This window comes from Dendrobates tinctorius, unplaced genomic scaffold (genome assembly GCF_039654945.1).
Source record: "Dendrobates tinctorius isolate UK_male_01 unplaced genomic scaffold, ASM3965494v1 ptg000039l, whole genome shotgun sequence".
NCBI lineage: Eukaryota > Metazoa > Chordata > Amphibia > Anura > Dendrobatidae > Dendrobates > Dendrobates tinctorius.
Genome location: NW_027361707.1, coordinates 8,161,917 through 8,184,110, shown reverse-complemented (window position 1 = coordinate 8,184,110; position 22,194 = coordinate 8,161,917). Strand labels below are relative to the sequence as shown.

At 49.2% G+C, this 22,194-nt stretch overlaps 1 protein-coding gene across 4 annotated transcripts in view; it reads left to right on the top strand.

The window, feature by feature from the left end:
• Positions 1-21,109, top strand: part of ZFYVE28 (zinc finger FYVE-type containing 28) — a 159,602-nt gene extending 138,493 nt beyond the window's left edge. Inside the window, exons 9-14 of one of the 4 annotated variants that reach the window (XM_073574455.1) lie at positions 19-123; positions 8,292-8,443; positions 10,218-10,334; positions 11,643-11,747; positions 12,852-12,955; positions 15,604-21,109. In XM_073574455.1, the coding sequence (XP_073430556.1) occupies positions 19-123; positions 8,292-8,443; positions 10,218-10,334; positions 11,643-11,747; positions 12,852-12,955; positions 15,604-15,735 (715 nt within the window). In that variant the 3' untranslated portion in view covers positions 15,736-21,109. Of the gene's footprint in view, positions 1-18; positions 124-8,288; positions 8,444-10,217; positions 10,335-11,642; positions 11,748-12,851; positions 12,956-15,603 lie in introns of all 4 variants that reach the window. The other 3 variants (XM_073574453.1, XM_073574457.1, XM_073574456.1) reach the window with 3 other exon arrangements.
• Positions 21,110-22,194: the final 1,085 nt, after the last annotated feature.

Here is a 22,194-nt window from a genome sequence, read left to right as displayed (position 1 = left end):
CCATATTCTTGTTTCCAGTTCTCAGGACGGCTCTCGGGACTCCCCCCTCGGCTCGGTGGTCAGCAGTGACTTTGACAGCGTGTCTGTCACCACATGTAGTCTCTCCAGCGGTTACACTCAGAGGTAATGGTGTGTCACGCGGCCGGCGCCGCTCTCCTCGCAGCGCCGCTCTCTGTTCTCTCTCACTGTGATGGTAACCTTTGGATTTTCCTTTTCGCCTCCCGCCTGGAGGTTCTGTGGACACCTCTGCCTCTTCCTGCTGATGACACACAGAAGCCCTGTAATCTCCTGTCTCATCCGTGTGTCTCATTAAGGGTGTATCCCTGGTGGTCCAGCGCAGTGGTGGGGTTCCTGTCAGTATCCCTGGTGGGGCAGTGGTGGGGTTCGTGTCAGTATCCCTGGTGGGGCAGTGGTGGGGTTCGTGTCAGTATTCCTGGTGGCCCAGTGCAGTGGTGGGGTTCGTTTCAGTATTCCTGGTGGTCCAGTGCAGTGGTGGTGTTCGTGTCAGTATTCCTGGTGGTCCAGTGCAGTGGTGGGGTTCGTTTCAGTATTCCTGGTGGTCCAGTGCAGTGGTGGGGTTCGTTTCAGTATCCCTGGTGATCCAGTGCAGTGGTGGGGTTCGTTTCAGTATTCCTGGTGGTCCAGTGCAGTGGTGGTGTTCGTGTCAGTATTCCTGGTGGTCCAGTGCAGTGGTGGGGTTCGTTTCAGTATTCCTGGTGGTCCAGTGCAGTGGTGGGGTTCGTGTCAGTATCCCTGGTGATCCAGTGCAGTGGTGGGGTTCCTGTCAGTATTCCTGGTGGCCCAGTGCAGTGGTGGGGTTCGTGTCAGTATCCCTGGTGATCCAGTGCAGTGGTGGGGTTCGTGTCAGTATTCCTGGTGGTCCAGTGCAGTGGTGGTGTTCGTGTCAGTATTCCTGGTGGTCCAGTGCAGTGGTGGGGTTCGTTTCAGTATTCCTGGTGGTCCAGTGCAGTGGTGGGGTTCGTGTCAGTATCCCTGGTGATCCAGTGCAGTGGTGGGGTTCCTGTCAGTATTCCTGGTGGCCCAGTGCAGTGGTGGGGTTCGTGTCAGTATCCCTGGTGATCCAGTGCAGTGGTGGGGTTCGTGTCAGTATCCCTGGTGATCCAGTGCAGTGGTGGGGTTCTTGTCAGTATTCCTGGTGGTCCAGTGCAGTGATGGGGATCGTGTCAGTATCTCTTGTGGCCCAGTGCACTATAGGGGTTGATGTCTGTATCCCTGGTGGTCTAGAACAATCAAAAGGTTAATGTCAGGGCTTTTGCCCGTCTAAGGCAGTGAAGTAGTTAATGTCAGTATTCCTGGTGGTCCGTACAGAGGCAGTTGTAATACGCTGTATCCTGGGGTCTATGACAGCCCAATGATTAACATTGAAGATCCATATAATCGGTAACACCAGGTGATGTGGGGTCCACCATAAATGGGGTCTCCTCTAGGAATGTGGTAGTAGATGAGATTATACCCACGTCAGCCTGAGTCTCTGTAATACTGAATATGCCCTGTGGGGGCAGTGTAGGGGAACTGAACCCTTTCTGTTAGGTGTCCTCTTGGATTAAAGCTGATCACCAGGATTTCAGGTTACTTTGGGGAGAAAAGTATACACAGTGAATGTTTAATTCTGTTCTCGCCTCTAAGCTGGAGACCCGCGGGGTCCGCCAGTCGGCCTTGGATCTTCTGGATGACGCTGCTCCTCTTCTCTCTATTTTGTCCTGTCACAACGTGCTCCATCTTTTTTTTTTTTTTTTCCTCCTTGTACTAACATTAGACTTCTTTCCTCCTGAGCATCGCTTATGTCCTCTGTGCTGCTGGTAACGAGGTCTCATGTGAGGGATATAGATATATATAATGTGTGTGTGTGTGTATATTGTATAATGCTATGATGCCGTCTGTTGTCAAAGAACAGCTAAGAGGAGCTCAGAAAATCCCAGACAAGAGATATAAACTCTCCCCTCTGACCCACCTCACTGATAGATTCTTAGTTAACTCATTCTACAGCTGGCGATAGTGCCACACAGTGGATAAAGGAGGCAAAAGCGTTATTAGATAATGACAGCAGCTGCTTATCTTCTCCGAGCTTCTCCTGTGGAACATCTGCAGATCAGGGGGGGCCGATCTCACGTCTTTGCTTGATGAGTAATGTGTGGTGTAATTATTCGGATTAGGTCTCCACTGATTCGCCGGTGTTATTGGCAGGAGGATTGCGGTATTAGTCATAGACCGTTGTACAGGAGGCTTCTTAGTGTCGTCTTGTGGCCGAGCTTTCATCTCCAGACAGATGAGCCTTTCCCTGCACAGACTCCAGACGTGTCGCCCTGTTACTCCCCGGCTGCTCGTCTCCTCGCTCTGGATGGGGTGTAAATCTCAGCGACAACAGATTGTGGTGTATGTGATGTGTTTCCCATTGGGATTGTGTCTGTGCCACTATTTATTCCTGCTGTCTGGGGTGAAGCAATCGGCCAGAACCTTTTAGTAAGTGTTATGATCTGCAGCTGAGGTGTATTATGAGGTTCTGCAGCAGCTGAGGTGTGTGTGTATAGTGAGGTTCTGCAGCAGCCGAGGTGTGTGTGTGTATAGTGAGGTTCTGCAGCAGCTTAGGTGTGTGTGTATAGTGAGGTTCTGCAGCAGCTGAGGGGTGTGTGTATAGTGAGGTTCTGCAGCAGCTGATAGGTGTGTGTGTATAGTGAGGTTCTGTAGCAGCTGAGGTGTGTGGTGAGGTTCTGCAGCAGCTGAGGTGTGTGTGTAGTGAGGTTCTGCAGCAGCTGAGGTGTGTGTGTAGTGAGGTTCTGCAGCAGCTGAGGTGTGTGTGTAGTGAGGTTCTGCAGCAGCTGAGGTGTGTGTGTAGTGAGGTTCTGCAGCAGCTGAGGTGTGTGTGTAGTGAGGTTCTGCAGCAGCTGAGGTGTGTGTGTGTGTGTGTGTGTAGTGAGGTTCTGCAGCAGCTGAGGTTTGTGTGTGTGTATAGTGAGGTTCTGCAGCAGCTGAGGTGTGAGTGTGTCTGTGGTGAGGTTCTGCAGCAGCTGAGGTGTGAGTGTGTCTGTGGTGAGGTTCTGCAGCAGCTGAGGTGTGTGTAGTGAGGATCTGCAGCAGCTGAGGTGTGAGTGTGTCTACTGAGGTTCTGCAGCAGCTGAGGTGTGTATGTGTGGTGAGGTTCTGTAGCAGCTGAGGTGTGTAGTGAGGTTCTGTAGCAGCTGAGGTGTGTGGTGAGGTTCTGTAGCAGCTGAGGTGTGTAGTGAGGTTCTGTAGCAGCTGAGGTGTGTAGTGAGCTTCTGCAGCAGCTGAGGTGTGTAGTGAGGTTCTGCAGCAGCTGAGGTTTGTGTGTATAGTGAGGTTCTGCAGTAGCTGAGGTGTGTGTGTATAGTGAGGTTCTGCAGCAGCTGAGGTGAGTGTGTATAGTGAGGTTCTGCAGCAGCTGAGGTGTGAGTGTGTATGGTGAGGTTCTGCAGCAGCTGAGGTGTGAGTGTGTATAGTGAGGTTCTGCAGCATCTGAGGTGTGAGTGTGTCTGTGGTGAGGTTCTGCAGCATCTGAGGTGTGAGTGTGTCTGTGGTGAGGTTCTGCAGCAGCTGAGGTGTGAGTGTGTCTGTGGTGAGGTTCTGCAGCAGCTGAGGTGTGAGTGTGTCTGTGGTGAGGTTCTGCAGCAGCTGAGGTGTGTGTGTGTATAGTGAGGTTCTGCAGCAGCTGAGGTGTGTGTGTGTATAGTGAGGTTCTGCAGCAGCTGAGGTGTGTGTGTGTGTATAGTGAGGTTCTGCAGCAGCTGAGGTGTGTGTGTATAGTGAGGTTCTGCAGCAGCTGAGGTGTGTGTGTGTGTGTAAAGTGAGGTTCTGCAGCAGCTGAGGTGTGTGTGTGTGTATTGAGGTTCTGCAGCAGGTGAGGTGTGTTATGATGTCTGCCGCCATCATGTTCCCCTGCTGCCCACAGTGTTCCCTGTCTGGTCTCGGGGCTTGTGCGGACCCCGCCGCAGCGGTCTGGTCTCGGGGCTTGTGCGGACCCCTCCGCAGCGGTCTGGTCTCGGGGCTTGTGCGGACCCCTCCGCAGCGGTCTGGTCTCGGGGCTTGTGCGGACCCCTCCGCAGCGGTCTGGTCTCGGGGCTTGTGCGGACCCCTCCGCAGCGGTCTGGTCTCGGGGCTTGTGCGGACCCCTCCGCAGCGGTCTGGTCTCGGGGCTTGTGCGGACCCCTCCGCAGCGGTCTGGTCTCGGGGCTTGTGCGGACCCCTCCGCAGCGGTCTGGTCTCGGGGCTTGTGCGGACCCCTCCGCAGCGGTCTGGTCTCGGGGCTTGTGCGGACCCCTCCGCAGCGGTCTGGTCTCGGGGCTTGTGCGGACCCCTCCGCAGCGGTCTGGTCTCGGGGCTTGTGCGGACCCCTCCGCAGCGGTCTGGTCTCGGGGCTTGTGCGGACCCCTCCGCAGCGGTCTGGTCTCGGGGCTTGTGCGGACCCCTCCGCAGCGGTCTGGTCTCGGGGCTTGTGCGGACCCCTCCGCAGCGGTCTGGTCTCGGGGCTTGTGCGGACCCCTCCGCAGCGGTCTGGTCTCGGGGCTTGTGCGGACCCCTCCGCAGCGGTCTGGTCTCTGGGCTTGTGCGGACCCCTCCGCAGCGGTCTGGTCTCTGGGCTTGTGCGGACCCCTCCGCAGCGGTCTGGTCTCTGGGCTTGTGCGGACCCCTCCGCAGCGGTCTGGTCTCGGGGCTTGTGCGGACCCCTCCGCAGCGGTCTGGTCTCGGGGCTTGTGCGGACCCCTCCGCAGCGGTCTGGTCTCGGGGCTTGTGCGGACCCCTCCGCAGCGGTCTGGTCTCGGGGCTTGTGCGGACCCCTCCGCAGCGGTCTGGTCTCGGGGCTTGTGCGGACCCCTCCGCAGCGGTCTGGTCTCGGGGCTTGTGCGGACCCCTCCGCAGCGGTCTGGTCTCGGGGCTTGTGCGGACCCCTCCGCAGCGGTCTGGTCTCGGGGCTTGTGCGGACCCCTCCGCAGCGGTCTGGTCTCGGGGCTTGTGCGGACCCCTCCGCAGCGGTCTGGTCTCGGGGCTTGTGCGGACCCCTCCGCAGCGGTCTGGTCTCGGGGCTTGTGCGGACCCCTCCGCAGCGGTCTGGTCTCGGGGCTTGTGCGGACCCCTCCGCAGCGGTCTGGTCTCGGGGCTTGTGCGGACCCCTCCGCAGCGGTCTGGTCTCGGGGCTTGTGCGGACCCCTCCGCAGCGGTCTGGTCTCGGGGCTTGTGCGGACCCCTCCGCAGCGGTCTGGTCTCGGGGCTTGTGCGGACCCCTCCGCAGCGGTCTGGTCTCGGGGCTTGTGCGGACCCCTCCGCAGCGGTCTGGTCTCGGGGCTTGTGCGGACCCCTCCGCAGCGGTCTGGTCTCGGGGCTTGTGCGGACCCCTCCGCAGCGGTCTGGTCTCGGGGCTTGTGCGGACCCCTCCGCAGCGGTCTGGTCTCGGGGCTTGTGCGGACCCCTCCGCAGCGGTCTGGTCTCGGGGCTTGTGCGGACCCCTCCGCAGCGGTCTGGTCTCGGGGCTTGTGCGGACCCCTCCGCAGCGGTCTGGTCTCGGGGCTTGTGCGGACCCCTCCGCAGCGGTCTGGTCTCGGGGCTTGTGCGGACCCCTCCGCAGCGGTCTGGTCTCGGGGCTTGTGCGGACCCCTCCGCAGCGGTCTGGTCTCGGGGCTTGTGCGGACCCCTCCGCAGCGGTCTGGTCTCGGGGCTTGTGCGGACCCCTCCGCAGCGGTCTGGTCTCGGGGCTTGTGCGGACCCCTCCGCAGCGGTCTGGTCTCGGGGCTTGTGCGGACCCTTCCGCAGCGGTCTGGTCTCGGGGCTTGTGCGGACCCCTCCGCAGCGGTCTGGTCTCGGGGCTTGTGCGGACCCCTCCGCAGCGGTCTGGTCTCGGGGCTTGTGCGGACCCCTCCGCAGCGGTCTGGTCTCGGGGCTAGTGCGGACCCCTCCGCAGCGGTCTGGTCTCGGGGCTTGTGCGGACCCCTCCGCAGCGGTCTTCTCTCGGGGCTTGTGCGGCCCCCTCCGCAGCGGTCTGGTCTCGGGGCTTGTGCGGACCCCTCCGCAGCGGTCTGGTCTCGGGGCTTGTGCGGACCCCTCCGCAGCGGTCTGGTCTCGGGGCTTGTGCGGACCCCTCCGCAGCGGTCTGGTCTCGGGGCTTGTGCGGACCCCTCCGCAGCGGTCTGGTCTCGGGGCTTGTGCGGACCCCTCCGCAGCGGTCTGGTCTCGGGGCTTGTGCGGACCCCTCCGCAGCGGTTTGGTTTCGGGGCTTGTGCGGACCCCTCCGCAGCGGTCTGGTCTCGGGGCTTGTGCGGACCCCTCCGCAGCGGTCTGGTCTCGGGGCTTGTGCGGACCCCTCCGCAGCGGTCTGGTCTCGGGGCTTGTGCGGACCCCTCCGCAGCGGTCTGGTCTCGGGGCTTGTGCGGACCCCTCCGCAGCGGTCTGGTCTCGGGGCTTGTGCGGACCCCTCCGCAGCGGTCTGGTCTCGGGGCTTGTGCGGACCCCTCCGCAGCGGTCTGGTCTCGGGGCTTGTGCGGACCCCTCCGCAGCGGTCTGGTCTCGGGGCTTGTGCGGCCCCCTCCGCAGCGGTCTTCTATCGGGGCTTGTGCGGCCCCCTCCGCAGCGGTCTTCTATCGGGGCTTGTGCGGCCCCCTCCGCAGCGGTCTTCTATCGGGGCTTGTGCGGCCCCCTCCGCAGCGGTCTTCTCTCGGGGCTTGTGCGGCCCCCTCCGCAGCGGTCTTCTCTCGGGGCTTGTGCGGCCCCCTCCGCAGCGGTCTGGTCTCGGGGCTTGTGCGGACCCCTCCGCAGCGGTCTGGTCTCGGGGCTTGTGCGGACCCCTCCGCAGCGGTCTGGTCTCGGCTTGTACAGATGATCCATTAGCCGCTGCTCCTGATCTGGTGATGACACCGTTGTTTCTGCTGACACATCAGTGATTCGGGAGCGGACACGCTGCTCGTCGTCACATTGATCTCAGGGTTAGACATTAGTAATGGATCTGTGAGTCGCTGGCGCTGCAGTTTACAGCTCTTTAATTAATCGAGCCCCTTACACTGACTTGTATGGAGGAGGGGTGCACATAAATTGTGGGGAGCATAGCAAAGAGAGAGTGTTGGGGTCTGCCTTCTTTTTGTCCCCTGGCCACTCACAGTTCCAAGAGGTTGCACTGGACCCGATGGATGGAGGGCCTGTATGAGAACCCCCATGCGGATGTCTTCCCGTGTTGTCTGTATGGACAGTATTAGGGGCTGATTTTTACCAGCTGCAGTGAATGGGAGGTAATCATCAGAGCCATTTCTATAGACTGTTAGTTTCCAGAAGGTTTTGGGCTGCCACCTCTCCTTCAGTGGAGCTTCATACAGAACGTTATCCGTGTATAGTGTCACTATTCACTTTATCTAGCCCTATATCCGTACAATAGACTCTCCCACCCTCTAAGGATCATGAGATGACTCATTTTGTCACAGCCTATACAGCAAAGCTAACAAGTGATCTGCTGAGAGCAAGTGTCCTCCTATTGTACTGGTTCATATCCCGTACAGTGCCCCCATACTGCTGCAGTACGTTACATGGGGGGGGGGCAATATTTGAGTTAATTCCCTCTATTATTTTTTTTTTTTTATTAATGTGATGCTTTTGCAGAAGGGGAGTAAAGGGCTGACTCTCCACAGATGCGGGGGCTTCCTCCATACCACACAGCATCCAAAACCTTTCCGTAGCCCACTGGCAAAGATAATAGGATAAATGGTTTAGAAAAAATTGTTCCGGACATACTGGGACTTCTAGCGATGGCGGACGGATCGCACCCGCTCCGTTTGGCGCAAGCACAATGCATGAGTCACTCTTCCTTTTTGCTTCGTGGCTGCTCAGCCTCTCCTCCTCTACCGTGGACAGCTCAATATTATATCGGGGTCTGAATTCATTTTTGGGGGGTCTGATGTAGGCGGCTCGGCCTTTGGGCCGTGTGTGATTTGTGACATCACCACGTTCCCTTATATGGAGTGGTCGGCAGTTTGTAGTTTCCTGGTTTGAAAAGTGTTCTGGAATCTCTGACTCCTCCCTTTTTGGAAGTTTTTCTTCTTGATGATTGGACGGCTATGAATGACCAATGCCCTAGTCTCATCCTGCGATTGTCACATTGTGTCTATGGTAATGATGGCTGTCAGGCTCCTTACGCTGTGATAGAAATCTGTATGTCTCCTGTGTGGTGACGGTGCGCTCTCCTGACCTTTCCTCTACATCATTAACCGTCTGGCTGCTGCTGCTGATCATTATTATTTTTCTCCTCTTCTTCCTCCTCCTCTGTCATGTCTCCCCAGCAGCCTGGTGACCAGCTCCTGCTCATCAGATGACATTGATCAGGAGGAAATACAACTGGCGCTGAAGGCTGCAAAGATTGCTTCCAGACAAAAGATCCGCTCCCGCTTCCACAGCAGTAATGACCTCATTCACCGGCTCTTTGTCTGCATCTCAGGTGTGTCTCCTCCTGCACTCATCACGGAGCGCTCGCTTTTCTGCACCTTCCAGACGCGACTCCTCTTATGCACATACGTGATAAAAAGATGATTGACATATAGAGGGAGAAAATAACACTAAACCAATGCTCCAGGATCTGAAAAAAAAATAGCGCCTCTTATGAGTAAAGGCTGAGTCTGGTATTGCAGCATTTATTTTAATTGGGATGAACTGCAGTACCAGGAGCAGCCATGGACAAGAGTGGTGCTGTTTTTAAAAGAAAAAATGAAACACACCCTATTTCTTAATCTGCTCTTTTCTCCTCCTGGACAGATATCAAAATGTTCAATTGACAGAAAATCTGACATTACTGAGATAGGTGACAATTGGTGCCCATGATGTTCTATGGAGAACTGTAACTCATTTTATGAGAACTTGCAGCAGAATGTCTGTCGACTTCTAGCTCCTCAATCCTCCATAGGATTTTAAAAGTACCAACTGTCATTTTCTGTCAGGCTCCTCCCTCCCCATAGAACTTTATAAACACCAACTGTCATTTCCTGTCAGGCTCCTCCCTCCCCATAGCACTTTATAAGCACCAACTGTCATTTCCTGTCATGCTCCTCCCTCCCCATAGCACTTTATAAGCACCAACTGCCATCTCCTATCTCAGCAATAGAAAAAACTGTCTTTGCTAAATTCAGATTTTACCCCTGAATTGAGAATGAGTTATCAGTCCATGAGAAGAAAGAAGCAGAGTTCACTGATGAGATTTATTATAACCTTGCTTTATTTTCATATGTACTATTAATTTATGAAACTTTAAAAAAAGGGCATGTATACTTTTGTAACTATTATTGCTAAAATTTACAATAAATTAACTTCGGAAATCAATCTTGATTGAAAATCTCCTGGTGTTTTGTGTCTACAGCTCCTATGCAGAGCGATGCGTCCCCACTAAAATTAGTAATTTTGCTGTTTTCCCACTGGCCACCGGGGCTTCTTTACACTCATACTTCCTCTCCAGAAGAGTTTTCAGCAGCTTTCTTATCAGAGGCGGGATTACTAACATAAGATCCACCAGTCACAATAGGCGATGTCACAGCTCACTTCCTCTCCTTTCCTTCACAATGACCATTGCACGCGCTCATTTAATGCTTCAATATAAAAGATAGGGGCGGGGTCTTTTCATTGTGGCTAATGTACTTGTGTTGTGTCCTGAAACAATAGGAAGTATGAGTCTAAAAACAAAAAAAGCCCTAGTGGCCAGTGTGACAATTGCAAGATATCTATTTTTTGCAATGCAACGCACAAGTTACTGTGACGTGCAAGTCGTAGAATGCAATAATGCTCCAAAAGTTCTGTTTTTTTGTTCTAGATACCACACCACTTTAGTCCATGGGCTGTGTCTTATTGGCCATGTATACTAGACTCTGTTCATGGTCTGTACCAGGAATATGGTATACAGGATCCTCGGGGGCGTGTCTCTATGCTGATTTGCTTAGTTATTATGCGAGCCATGCCCTCTTGCATGCAGGATCCTCGGGGGCGTGTCTTTGTGCTGGATTACTATGTGAGCCATGCCCTCTTGTAAAGACCCTAAAAATTAGCACTACATATAAAGGCCCATAAGTTGTGTGACTGTGTGTTGTAAGTTTGCAGTGCCCCGCTGTGTTTTGGGTAGTGACATACACCCCTCCATGGTGGTCTGAGTCTCTGTGTTGTCACGGCCCCTCACCTTTTGTAGGTTGAGCTCCCTGATAAGCCCGTTCTTCCTCCTCTGTGACCCTCAGGAGTTGCCGATCAGTTGCAGACTAATTATGCCAGCGATTTAAGAAGTATCCTGAAGACACTGTTTGAAGTCATGGCCACCAAGCAAGAAGTGGACGACAAGCGGAAGCAGAAGAAAGGTACGCAGCGTTATTATAGATATTGGGATATGCACAATGCAACCCTCAAGGGTAAAAAAAAAAAGCATAGCCGCTCTCTTCCCAAAACAGCGCCACACCTGTGTATGTGTCAGGACTGGTATTGCAGCTTAACGTTGATGAAATGAAAAAGGCTGAGTTGCAATACCGCAAATGACCTGTGGAAATTCATGGCGCTGTTTATGAAAGAAATCAGCCATGGTTTTTTTTTTTTTTTATCTTGTGCAATCCCTTTAATTGGTGGAGAAGGAAGGAAATGCTGTTCACGTATATGAAGCTACCCTGTAAGTCCACGTCTGACCCACAGAAAAGCCTTGTAGTGTGACTAGGCTTAACTACCAAAGCGACGCCTGTCTCCTGACCGGTACAGAGCTGCTGTCTGTTTTTCGGAGTGAGAGCAAGTACCATAAACTGTGCAATGTCTCCCTCTAGTGGTGATCGCACAGAATGCAACACATAACTTTTTCGTATTAAATGTGGCAGAGGTTCAACTTCTTGTAATTTATTCTTACAAACTGCAAATAACTTTGTGGCAAGTAGTAAATGTAATATTTGAGACATTTTTATTTTTTTTTAGGTTACTCTGGTTAAAATAAAAAGTATAGTATTATCCCTCAACGTGTAGTCAGAGCTGTGTTTACCATTGGGCACTGAGAGGTGGGTGCCCTAAATACAGCCCTTTCTCCTCATCCCTTAGATACTGGAAAAATGCCCATCAAATATATGGGGGTAAACAGGAGTGGGCATGATGGCTTGCGACATGGTGGAGCCTGAACGCTTACCCCCCTTTTCTATTTAGAAGGGTTGCATATTGATGACGTATCCTTAGTATAGGACATCAGTGGGGGTCCGACATTCTGCACCCCCCCAGGATAAGCTGATATCAGCTCCGTAAGCAAGGTACAGGGTGGATCAAGCAGCTCTGTACATTAAATCCAGTCAGCAGCTGATTGGAGAGGGTGTCGGGGCCGGACCCCCACCAAGCTCATACACCGGTCATCAGTAAAGTCCCCGATAACCATTTGTATAAATACAATTATGATAGGCAGATCTGAGGACGCACATCTGTTATTTAGTAATTAAAAGGGGCATCATTGCTAGACATATTCATGTTAAAGGACCCCAAAGTGACGAAGAGTCAGGACCACCTCTGTACACCTTAGATGTTCGTCTGCTTGCGCCAAAATCTGTGTATGGCCAGCCGTGCGCACTGGGAAGGGATCTTCTCTGTAAGAGCGCTCATCCATTCCTGGTTTGGAGAAGTGACTGACGGCTGCCGTTTTTTTGCAGTGAGCCAGGGACTAAGGAGCGCGGCACTAGAAGATTGTGCGCTCTGCCAGGAGACCATCTCGTCTTCAGAGCTGGCCGCCAAGGCTCGGGACGGGGACTTTGAAGGTATCCACTGACCTATTGCGCTTGTTCTTGAAAAGGGCAGCCTTTAGGGAAAACCAGCGTTGTCGCCCTGACGCACGTTCATGCTGTCCAGTAGGGAAGAGCCTCCTCTTGGCAGTTGTGGGGGTTGACCCTCCTGTATACATATGCACTTAGATCCTGTAGGACGTACGGCTTATACTCTCGGGATATGGGAACAGATATATGAATGTTGAACTGCGTTACTGCAATCTAGTCTATAATTATACATCTCAGGGTCTTATAAATTTTGAACAAATTGTCTGAGCCCATCTGCCAGCGACGAGAAAGCTTCTTCAGAAGAGAACATATTGTGAAGACTCGCCTCTCACTGGTCGGGAATGCAGCAGCGTTACTCTGCTCTCATCTAATCTGTGGCCTAATTAGAGCAGAGTTTAGCTGGATCCTAAGGCCTAGGCTAAGAAGAGATCATACTGACAATGTAGGTTTTGTCTGAAGAGCTCTCTGTGTCATGGAGCAGATGGGCTCACACAATTTCATCAAAATGTTCTCTTATCAGCAAAGATCCAGAAAAGCAGACATACAATATAGCTGGGATTGACACCGGAAAGGAAACCCAAGTCACTGACGCACGTTTCGCCAGGTGGCTTTCTCATTGAGTCCTTCTGGGAAAACTCTTTTCCTCAGCAGTTCTGCCTAGTTATGCTTAGATATATCAGTTACCCCATTATTGCTGTATATAAATCCGCCATACGGTTTCAGAGATTTGAGCACTTTTTATGTAATGCTAAGGGGCGTGGCTCACTGGCTCCTCAGGGGTGTGTCTTTAGCCTGCTCTGCATAAGTACCACTTGAGCCACGCCCACTTTGTAAAAAAAAAAAAAAAAAAAAGCCCATTCTCTAGAACCGGAAGACGGATTTAAAAAAAAAAAAAAATCTATTTTGTCTCCCTTGTTTCTGCCTCCAGTTTACTGTTCCATCTGTGTGCAAAATGTGACTGCAGGATCAGACCGCACAGAGTTTATTTGTAGTCTGTTACCATGGAGACACATAGGGGAGCTGTAAATATATATATTTTTTTAAATTTATTAAGACTTTTTTTCGAAACCTTTGTTTTGTGTTCCTCAGATCCTCCCGACTGGGTACCGGATGAAGTCTGCAGTCTGTGCACTGCGTGTAAAGCCCCTTTTACCGTCATCCGCAGGAAACACCACTGTCGCAGTTGCGGCAAGGTAAGTGATTGTCGGAAGACTCCGTTATCTCTGACGCTTCTATTAAGAGTGAATGGAGCGGGTGTGCACATGATCGACTGCCGCGCCATTCAGCCGGTCGGAACCCCAGCGTTTCGGAAGTTGGCCCCAATCCACATATAGCTTCCAACATTAAGACTATCCCTGGAATTACACCACGAGCTGCTTTCTTATAAGTTACTGAGATTTCAAGGAATCTTATTTCTTTACTGCTGAAATTGATCTTACTGGATGTATTTGTATGTGAGGGCAATCCACAGTGTCCTCACAGGAGGGATAAAAATCGCCTGGTCACTGCCTGCCACAAGGTCAGACCACTCTTCTCCCGCTGCTATCCTCTCATCTGTGATCTGGTTGGCTATGGAGGAATCTCGCCCTGATCGCCTCATCCATGGGTGTATTAGCCGGAGTAAAAAACGATGGAAAAAGATGTTACATGGACCTACTCATCTGTGTCCAACATTAGTCTCCTATGAAGTCACTAGGAGCCGAGTTACATTTTTAAAGCTTCGTTCCTGAAATAACTGAAAATTGGCACCAAAAAACCAATAGCGCAAATAATGAGCAAATTTACTGTTGGCCAAAAAAAGTGCTCAACTTCTATTCCACGGCCAAAGGCGATGACTTTGCGGATTAGGAAATGGTTTATGTCGCCCCACGCGGGCCGCAGGCGCAGCTCTGTATAATGAGCAGATATATTTCGCGCCCGCTCTTGTACTCCATGTATTGCGCTTACACATATATTTCACAGACGTGGTGAATCATGACGCGATCGCCGGCCCCGGGAGACGTCTCTGCTGGTAAAATAACGGCGGCTTTGATAGAAATGAACTGTAAAGATGGACGGTTCTGCTCCTTTTCGTTATTCATTCTGCTCCTGTCCATTATCTCACTGCACGGTCAGGATTATAGGGGGCACAGGACAGACGAGGGGCAGCGGAGTTATCCCTGGGCAAAAGTGGATGGAGCTGTGGTCATGCATGTGTACTACTGCTCCCCTAGAAGTGGATGGAGCTGTGGTCATGCATGTGCACTACCGCTCCCCTAGAAATGAATGGAGCTGTGGTCACACATGTACACTACCGCTCCCCTAGAAGTGGATGGACCTGTGGTCACACGTCCTCTAAAGCTCCCCTAGAAGTGGATGGACCTGTGGTCACACATGTGCTCTAAAGCTTCCCTAGAAGTGGATGGACCTGTGGTCACTCATGTGCTCTAAAGCTCCCCTAGAAGTGGATGGACATGTGGTCACACATGTGCACTACTGCTCCCCTAGAAGTGAATGGACCTGTGGTCACACATGTGCACTACCGCTCCCCTAGAAGTGAATGGACCTGTGGTCACACATGTGCACTACCGCTCCCCTAGAAGTGGATGGACCTGTGGTCACATGTGCACTTCCGCTCCCCTAGAAGTGGATGGACCTGTGGTCACACATGTGCACTACCGCTCCCCTAGAAGTGGATGGACCTGTGGTCACGCATGTGCACTACCGCTCCCCTAGAAGTGAATGGACCTGTGGTAACGCATGTGCACTACCGCTCCCCTAGAAATGGATGGACCTGTGGTCACACGTGCACTATCGCTCCCCTAGAAGTGAATGGAGCTGTGGTCACACATGTGCACTACCGCTCCCCTAGAAGTGAATGGACCTGTGGTCAGGCATGTGCACTACCGCTCCCCTAGAAGTGAATGGAGCTGTGGTCACGCATGTGCAATACCGCTCCCCTAGAAGTGAATGGAGCTGGAGCTGTGGTCAGGCATGTGCACTACCGCTCCCCTAGAAGTGGATGGACCTGTGGTCACACGTGCATTACCGCTCCCCTAGAAGTGGATGGACCTGTGGTCACACATGTGCACTACCGCTCCCCTAGAAGTGAATGGAGCTGTGGTCATGCATGTGCACTACCGCTCCCCTAGAAGTGGATGGAGCTGTGGTCAGGGCTGTGGTCAGGCATGTGCACTACCGCTCCCCTAGAAGTGGATGGAGCTGTGGTCAGGCATGTGCACTACCGCTCCCCTAGAAGTGGATGGAGCTGTGGTCAGGCATGTGCACTACCGCTCCCCTAGAAGTCGATGGACCTGTGGTCACGCATGTGCACTACCGCTCCCCTAGAAGTGGATGGAGCTGTGGTCAGGGCTGTGGTCAGGCATGTGCACTACCGCTCCCCTAGAAGTGGATGGAGCTGTGGTCAGGCATGTGCACTACCGCTCCCCTAGAAGTGGATGGAGCTGTGGTCAGGCATGTGCACTACCGCTCTATTCATACAGGGACTCCATTCTTGTGATAGATGGGGGTGCTGTCTTGTAATTGGTGGGATAAGCCCCTTTTAGCTGTGAACCTTGAACTAGCAGAGTCGGGGGTCTGCCAGTCTCTGTATAGTCGGCCTTTGTTTTCTGAAGAGAAATGGCTTTGTGTGTTGAATCGGAGCCTCCGATACATGTGAACAAGGGCCTAAAAACTTTTCCTCTTACCCATTGCGTCCAGTCTGCGCCCATAGACAAAAAACATTTTTATTAAACCCCATAAATGCTTTAAGTCTTCACTGGTTTATTTCAAATAAGAAAAAAATATATAGAAAAGCGCATCAGTAAAAAAATAATGTATTTTTTTTTCTCTTCTCTTCCAGATCTTTTGTTCTCGCTGCTCTTCCCATTCTGCTCCATTACCGCGATACGGGCAGATGAAGCCGGTCCGTGTCTGTACGCACTGTTACATGTTCCACGTCACTCCTTTCTACAGTGACAAAGCCGCCGTTTGATGCCATGATCCCACCGGGGGGGGAACCCGGGTGCCAAGAATTTTCACTGAATACAGACTGGAGGCATGCCGGCTTTAATTTATACTTTTATTATTATTATTATTTGTACAGAGAAATTTTGATTTTTTTTTTTTATTTTTTATTTTTTTTTAATTTTTCTCAAGCTGCTAAAAGATAAAATGGTTGAAACGCGTGCCTCTCCGCTTCAGTACAGTCTTCCATTTTTTTTTCCGACACGGGCACACCAAACACCATGACACAGAAGACTACAAAGAACATGGCTTCACGGCTGTCACTGCATCACGGCTTACCTTTAAACATTTTAATATTGTAGCATCTGTCACAGCACTGCTGTAAAGCATGGCTGCACCTCTGATCACTGGGAAACCCCGCCCCCGAGCAACCTCTCTTCCATGATATACATTGCGTTGTCTCTACTGTCAAGCAGAATCATGATGGTTTAGGGAAAATATAGATTATAGGGTTTTGGGGGGTCGTTACTGTCCGCGAGATGCGGTTTGTGTGGGGTTTTTTTGCTTTCCTAGTTTACAGCAATAACTTTCCACTACAGACACACTACTGCTGTCATATCCGGAAATGTTTTCATCCGTTCGCCCTTGTGTTGTTTTATATAGGGAGCGGTATTGTATTCCTAATGATGAAGTAGTAGTCCTGCCTATTTTATTAAGCCAAAAAGCAAATTTAAGACGACAACCACAGAGAGCTGGAGATGTGCTCACTGCAGTTGTCACTTCCCATCCCCCCACTCCTCTTCGCAGCCTATTCAAAAAGTATAACTGCCGCGGCTGACGGTGAGACTTAAGAATGCTCTTCCCACTGCAAGAAAAATCTTGGTGCATGATCAGAGTTAAATCCCTTTTTTAATTTTAATTACTTTTTTGGGGGAAAGTAATTTATTATTTTTTTTTATAATATTTTTTTTTTTAACATCAGAATTTCTAATTCCTGTGCTGAAAGCGATTTGCTTGTAAGCCATCTGATGTAAAATACTGCTTTTGATGCAAAGCTTATCAGTGCATTTTAAAGGGAAAACCTGCCTTCAAGGTTGTGCATTGTCCTTAATAAATCAAGTGTGATGGTACCTCGGGGGCGGGGCAATACCTTGTCACATGGTTCCAACTCTTGAATCTTTTAAACAGATCAGAACGGAGTCAAATGAGAACAGTTTAAAAAAAACTTTTCCTAAAATCCCATCATAAAGGGTTTTGTTTTTTTTTTTGTTTTTTTTTAAATGGATCCACATCGTGCCCCAAATATAGCTCCACGTGGGACCAGCTGTAAAAGAGGGTGTTCTAGCCAAAAACTTTCATCACCTATCCACTTGAAAGTTGATAATTATCAGATCAGTGAGGGAATGGAGTTATGTAACCCTTACCAATCGCTAGACTAGGGGACCCCAATCAATCAGCCGATGTAACCCTCATCTGCCTAGTGAATGGGTGAATATTTTTGGTTGGAATATCCCTTTAAATCCATTAGGTCATTTCTTAAGAACTGAAGCCAACGTCATGACATCCTTGGGACCTCAAAGGGACCACTATGGGTTTTTATCAGAATTCAGTTTTGTTTTTCTTTTTTTTTTGTTCACCTTTTACCCTAGTTTGACTCATTTGTTCAGATTTCATAAATTTTAATTGAAGTGTCCCGGGGTTAAAAAAAAAAAAAATATTTAAAAAAAAAAACATGGCTGCTTGCATCCAAGAACTGTGACACTATGGGCTGCGCATTATATTTCTGCTCAGTCTGTCTCATTTAAATTAATGCTGCAATACCACTCGCTGCCTGCTGACCAGAGTGGCGCTGTTTTGATAAAGTATCTTGATTTACACAATCTATTCCTCTCCAGTCCCCTTCCGAATTTGGGAAAACGTCTCTCGCTCATACCCACCAATGGGTCTGTACAGTGTATGAGCTGCTGTGTTAGAGACGTGCTGCTTAGTTTCTTCTCAATTGTACCGACTTGAGAGTGTAGAATGTCAACTCTGCGGGTAGAATGCAGCAGAAGAAGTTTTATTGCAGCTCTGGATGTGACTAGAGTATAAGATATGCAGCTGTAGGAACATACTTGGATGTTGGATTTTAACTTACATCCCACCTGTGAAATCAAGACTTTAAAATATTATTTTGGGTAAAATCTGGTAAAAAAAAAAAAAAAAAACATAAGGACTTGTTCACACATTGCATTTTGCCATGAAAAAGAAAAACCTGCAACATTTTACCGTACCAGCAAAATGTGGGAGTTGTGAAGTCTCATACACACGCTGCTTTTTTTTTTTCCTTGCAGAATTGAACCATCAGATCTTTTTTCTTTTTTTCTTTTTTATTGCACCAGGTCAATCCGTTCAGCGTTTTTGCAGTTTTTCATCTATTCAGATGCACAGAATTTTTCCTGCCAACACTGCTGCAAATGCTCAGTGTGCATATACCCTAAAGGGGTTTTGGGGGTTTTGAAAAGTGTGGTCTCTTATCTACAGTTTGGTTTTAAAAAAATAAAATAAAAATACAAAAAACTTTTCTTTTCACACCCACCCACCCCCGGTCCAGCACTGCTGCTCCTGATTGGCTACAGTGACCATAGCAGACAATCTGTGATCTCAGCGACTCTGATGGCCAGAGCGCTGTTGCGAACAGTAAAAGGCATCCGGAGCAGCGGCGGAGACAACGCTGGAGAACATTTATTTATTTTAAAACAAACCTAAGTGAACAAAAACTTTAAACTCCTATAAGCTCAAAAATTCCCATGGACTTTTACATTACGTCCGTACTGTCATCCACTCGGCTGTAGCCGGAGCCTGTGTTGGCCGTGGCAACGTTACAAGCGAGGAGAAATGGCTTGAGCCACTGACCACATAGAAAGTACTATAACTGGCAACTATGTCAGCTACCAGTTATAGTGTCTTCTCCCCTGGTTAACATCCAGTTCAATCTAGGTATATTTTTTGCCATGGCCAAAACAGAATAGTGGAGAACGGTCGGAGAACTCCGGTAGGGTTCAAGGGCGTAAATCTTTGGGCAACTATGAAGCTCCTTGGTGAAAAGTTGAAATGTTGCTTTACATAATTCCGAAATATTTCTAAGATCTTCAAAGTGTGAGACCAATGGTAACGTATCGGTACTGACCAAAACTCCTGATACGTTCCCAGACTGGTGACTATTATCGACAAACTATAATCGGCCTTCACGTTCCCCAACTTTACCAGGAAGAAGGACAGCGAGAAGACAACATTACCCTGCCAAAATAATGCCCGTCAGGTAGAGCTGCACCAATTCTCGAGACTGGAAGAGTCCTAAACACTGGAATATCCCTGTCCATAATTGTGGCTTATGTTGTGGAAAGACGTGATTTCCATGAACTTTGTGTATACGGTCACTTGCTGTTGTTCACCGAGGGTCGTCAATAAAGTTATGTACGTTGTCCACGTGAACTTTGATGAACTGGACCCGGTCGTCTTGTGCTGTAGATGTACAATTGCACTTTCTGGAGGATTTCTTCCGCGGTTTCTTCACAGCTGCTATGAAAACGAACCCTGATCTTGACTCCCTGTTGGACTTTTTTTTTGTCACTTTTGATTTGTTCTATTCACTTGATACAAATATATTTGTGAATTTTGGGTTTGTTTCCCCCCAAAGGATGGTTCTAATAGTTTCATTTTTGGTGTCCAAAGGTAAAATAGATTATTTGCACTTGGTGGGACCATTGACTTCTCTGATGCTACATTGGGTTCTTTCCTAGGGTGTCCAAGCCTCCTTTGTTCCAGACTTCCAAAATATTTACGTGGAATTTTTTTTTGGGGGGGGGGCATTTTAATTTAGATATCTAGAGTAGATCTGTCCCTATATGAGACCCGTCTCTGGTCTTAGGTGGCAATATCTATAAGGAAGAATAATTCAGATAAAAAAAATAGGATTGTCCAAGTTGGACCATTTTTGGCCAATCCCCTATTTTTCCTCTTCGATGAGCAGAATTTTTCAGAAGCTGCTTATCCCCTTCATAGACTTAACGTGCCCATCGGTGGAAGGCTAGACCTCAATAACATTCGCAGGCTGTCATGTCTGTGGCGTATGGTGGCCAGTTACACTCCGAATATCAGATATATATGCTTGTGTATGTAGCTAAACTTTTATTTATTTTTTTTACAATTTTGTCTGTTATGGAAATTTATGAAACTTCATCAATCACTTTATTAGGGGATTTGTCTTCATTCTGGTAAAAGAAAAAAAATTCACGTAAGTAGCTTTAAAAACCTTGCTACTCCCCGGTCTAGGCTATATTAATTTGGAGTACAGATGATGGCAGTGAAAGAGGTCAGCTCCGCACCTATATCTCGCTACCACTATACAACAACTCTGGCCACGACACTTGTCCCGCGGTCACTGTGCGCTGAGTGCTGTTGCTACATCGCAGGGCAGCACAAGTGAAAGGGGTCAACCTCGAGGGTACTGCAAGTCTCAAGAAGCCCAATTTTTTTCAGATTTGTGCAACTTTCTTGTTGCAGGGTCCTCGAGGTCGCAATGCAACTTGTCCAATCCCTTGTATTTCGGCACCAAAGAAACTTTGGCGGCAGGTGTCATCGCAAAAGCCTTTGTCGAATTTCGGGGATTATCTTCTCCAAGACATGACAAGTGGCGAGTGATCCTTTCACTGTCATCATTTGTACTCCACCTACTTTTTAAAGGAATGGTACAGAATTTAATTCCCCCCTCCACCGGGCATATTCCTTGGACAATGAATAATTTTTGTGGCCCTGCCAAAAATGTTTGGAGAAATGGGTTGTAATTGTTGGCAAAGAACTTTTAGAGCTAAGAAAACTTTTCTTTACGGGGTGGAAACCCTAGCGCTCCGGCCGCCGGCTTATGACGCGGTACCTTCTATACATGTTGATTTCCCATTGCCGTAAATGTAGCCTTGGATGAGGATCCGTCGGCTCCTGTGTGTATGAGGCTGGATCGCCGGCGCGCGTCCGGTGATGGTGTTCTACCAATGACCAATATCCACACTTATATCTCAGGCTTCACTTTGCAATAGTTCTTGCCGTTTATTTTCGCGCTTGGTTTCGATCGCACAGCGGATACAATATGCAGAGAGTTGTGATGTAGAACAATGTTATTTCACGGATTGTACTTTATTTATTTACAGCCTGTTTTTTGTTTTTTCTTTTTGTAAATTAAATCGGAAAAAAAAAATAAAATGAAAAACCTTTCCATATATCTATTTCCTGATCTCAGATGCTGTACAGTAGTTTCTTATGTATATACTGAGATTTCTGTAATGAAAGCACAATACTGATCGCCTCGGAGGGAGACTTCTGTCTTGTAATAACTTAAGATGATTAAAATGATGGTAATTTCTCTACGCCTTTTGGATCTTCCCGTTTCTTTGCAGTTTTTTTTCTTTTTTGTTAAGATTCGTCATGGATTTGTAAGAGTTGAGGGATGTTGATATGCGACGTATACACAGCAGAAAAAAGTCCGGCAACACCGTGATGGATGACATTTTACAAAATTGACCAGCGTTGCAGACTTCCCATATATGACTTGATAATTACTTCAGTTATCTCGCTTTTCTATACAGGAAATTCAGCAAATTTAATGCCGATGCCAAATTCTGCAAATTTAATGCTGATGCCAACTTTGACAATTTAGTGCTGATGCCAACTTTGACAATTTAGTGCTGATGCCAACTTTGACAATTTAGTGCTGATGCCAACTTTGACAATTTAGTGCTGATGCCAACTTTGACAATTTAGTGCTGATGCCAACTTTGACAATTTAGTGCTGATGCCAACTATGACAATTTAGTGCTGATGCCAACTTTGACAATTTAGTGCTGATGCCAACTTTTGCAGTTTAGTTCCAATGGCAACCTTTGCAGTTTAGTGCCGATACCAACTTTTGCAAATTTAGTGCCCATGCCAAATTCTGCATATTTAGTGCCGATGCCAACTTTTGCCGTTTAGTGCCAATGTGCGGCAGAATTTCCACCAAGTCCGACTAGTTCACATATTGAAAAACCTCAAACTGTTTATATTCTTTGGCCCCTTTTGATTATTTTTTGGGGGATTAAAAGTTTTTATTCTCTTTTTATGTTTTCAGCAAATTCTTTTTTTTTTTTTTTTTTTGAAAGGGGGGGGGGCATTTGCTTTAAGTTGTGGGCCAGACACAGGACAGTGAACAGGAAGAGGGGGACATGGCTGAGGATTTTTGTATATATACTTCTTGGTCTTCATTGCAATAGGAGATAGAATTAGGATCAAAGAGGTGATTAAAAAGATCCCGAACATTCATGGCAGATGCACATGTGCTCTTCAGGCAAGATATGCAGCCACTGCCATTACTTACAGGAGGCCGCACCTGATGGCAATGTAAAAAGTCGCATGTTACTTAAACTCTGAGGATAAATTAAAAGCGAAGTCTCCTTGGAGAGTCTTTTCCATTAGT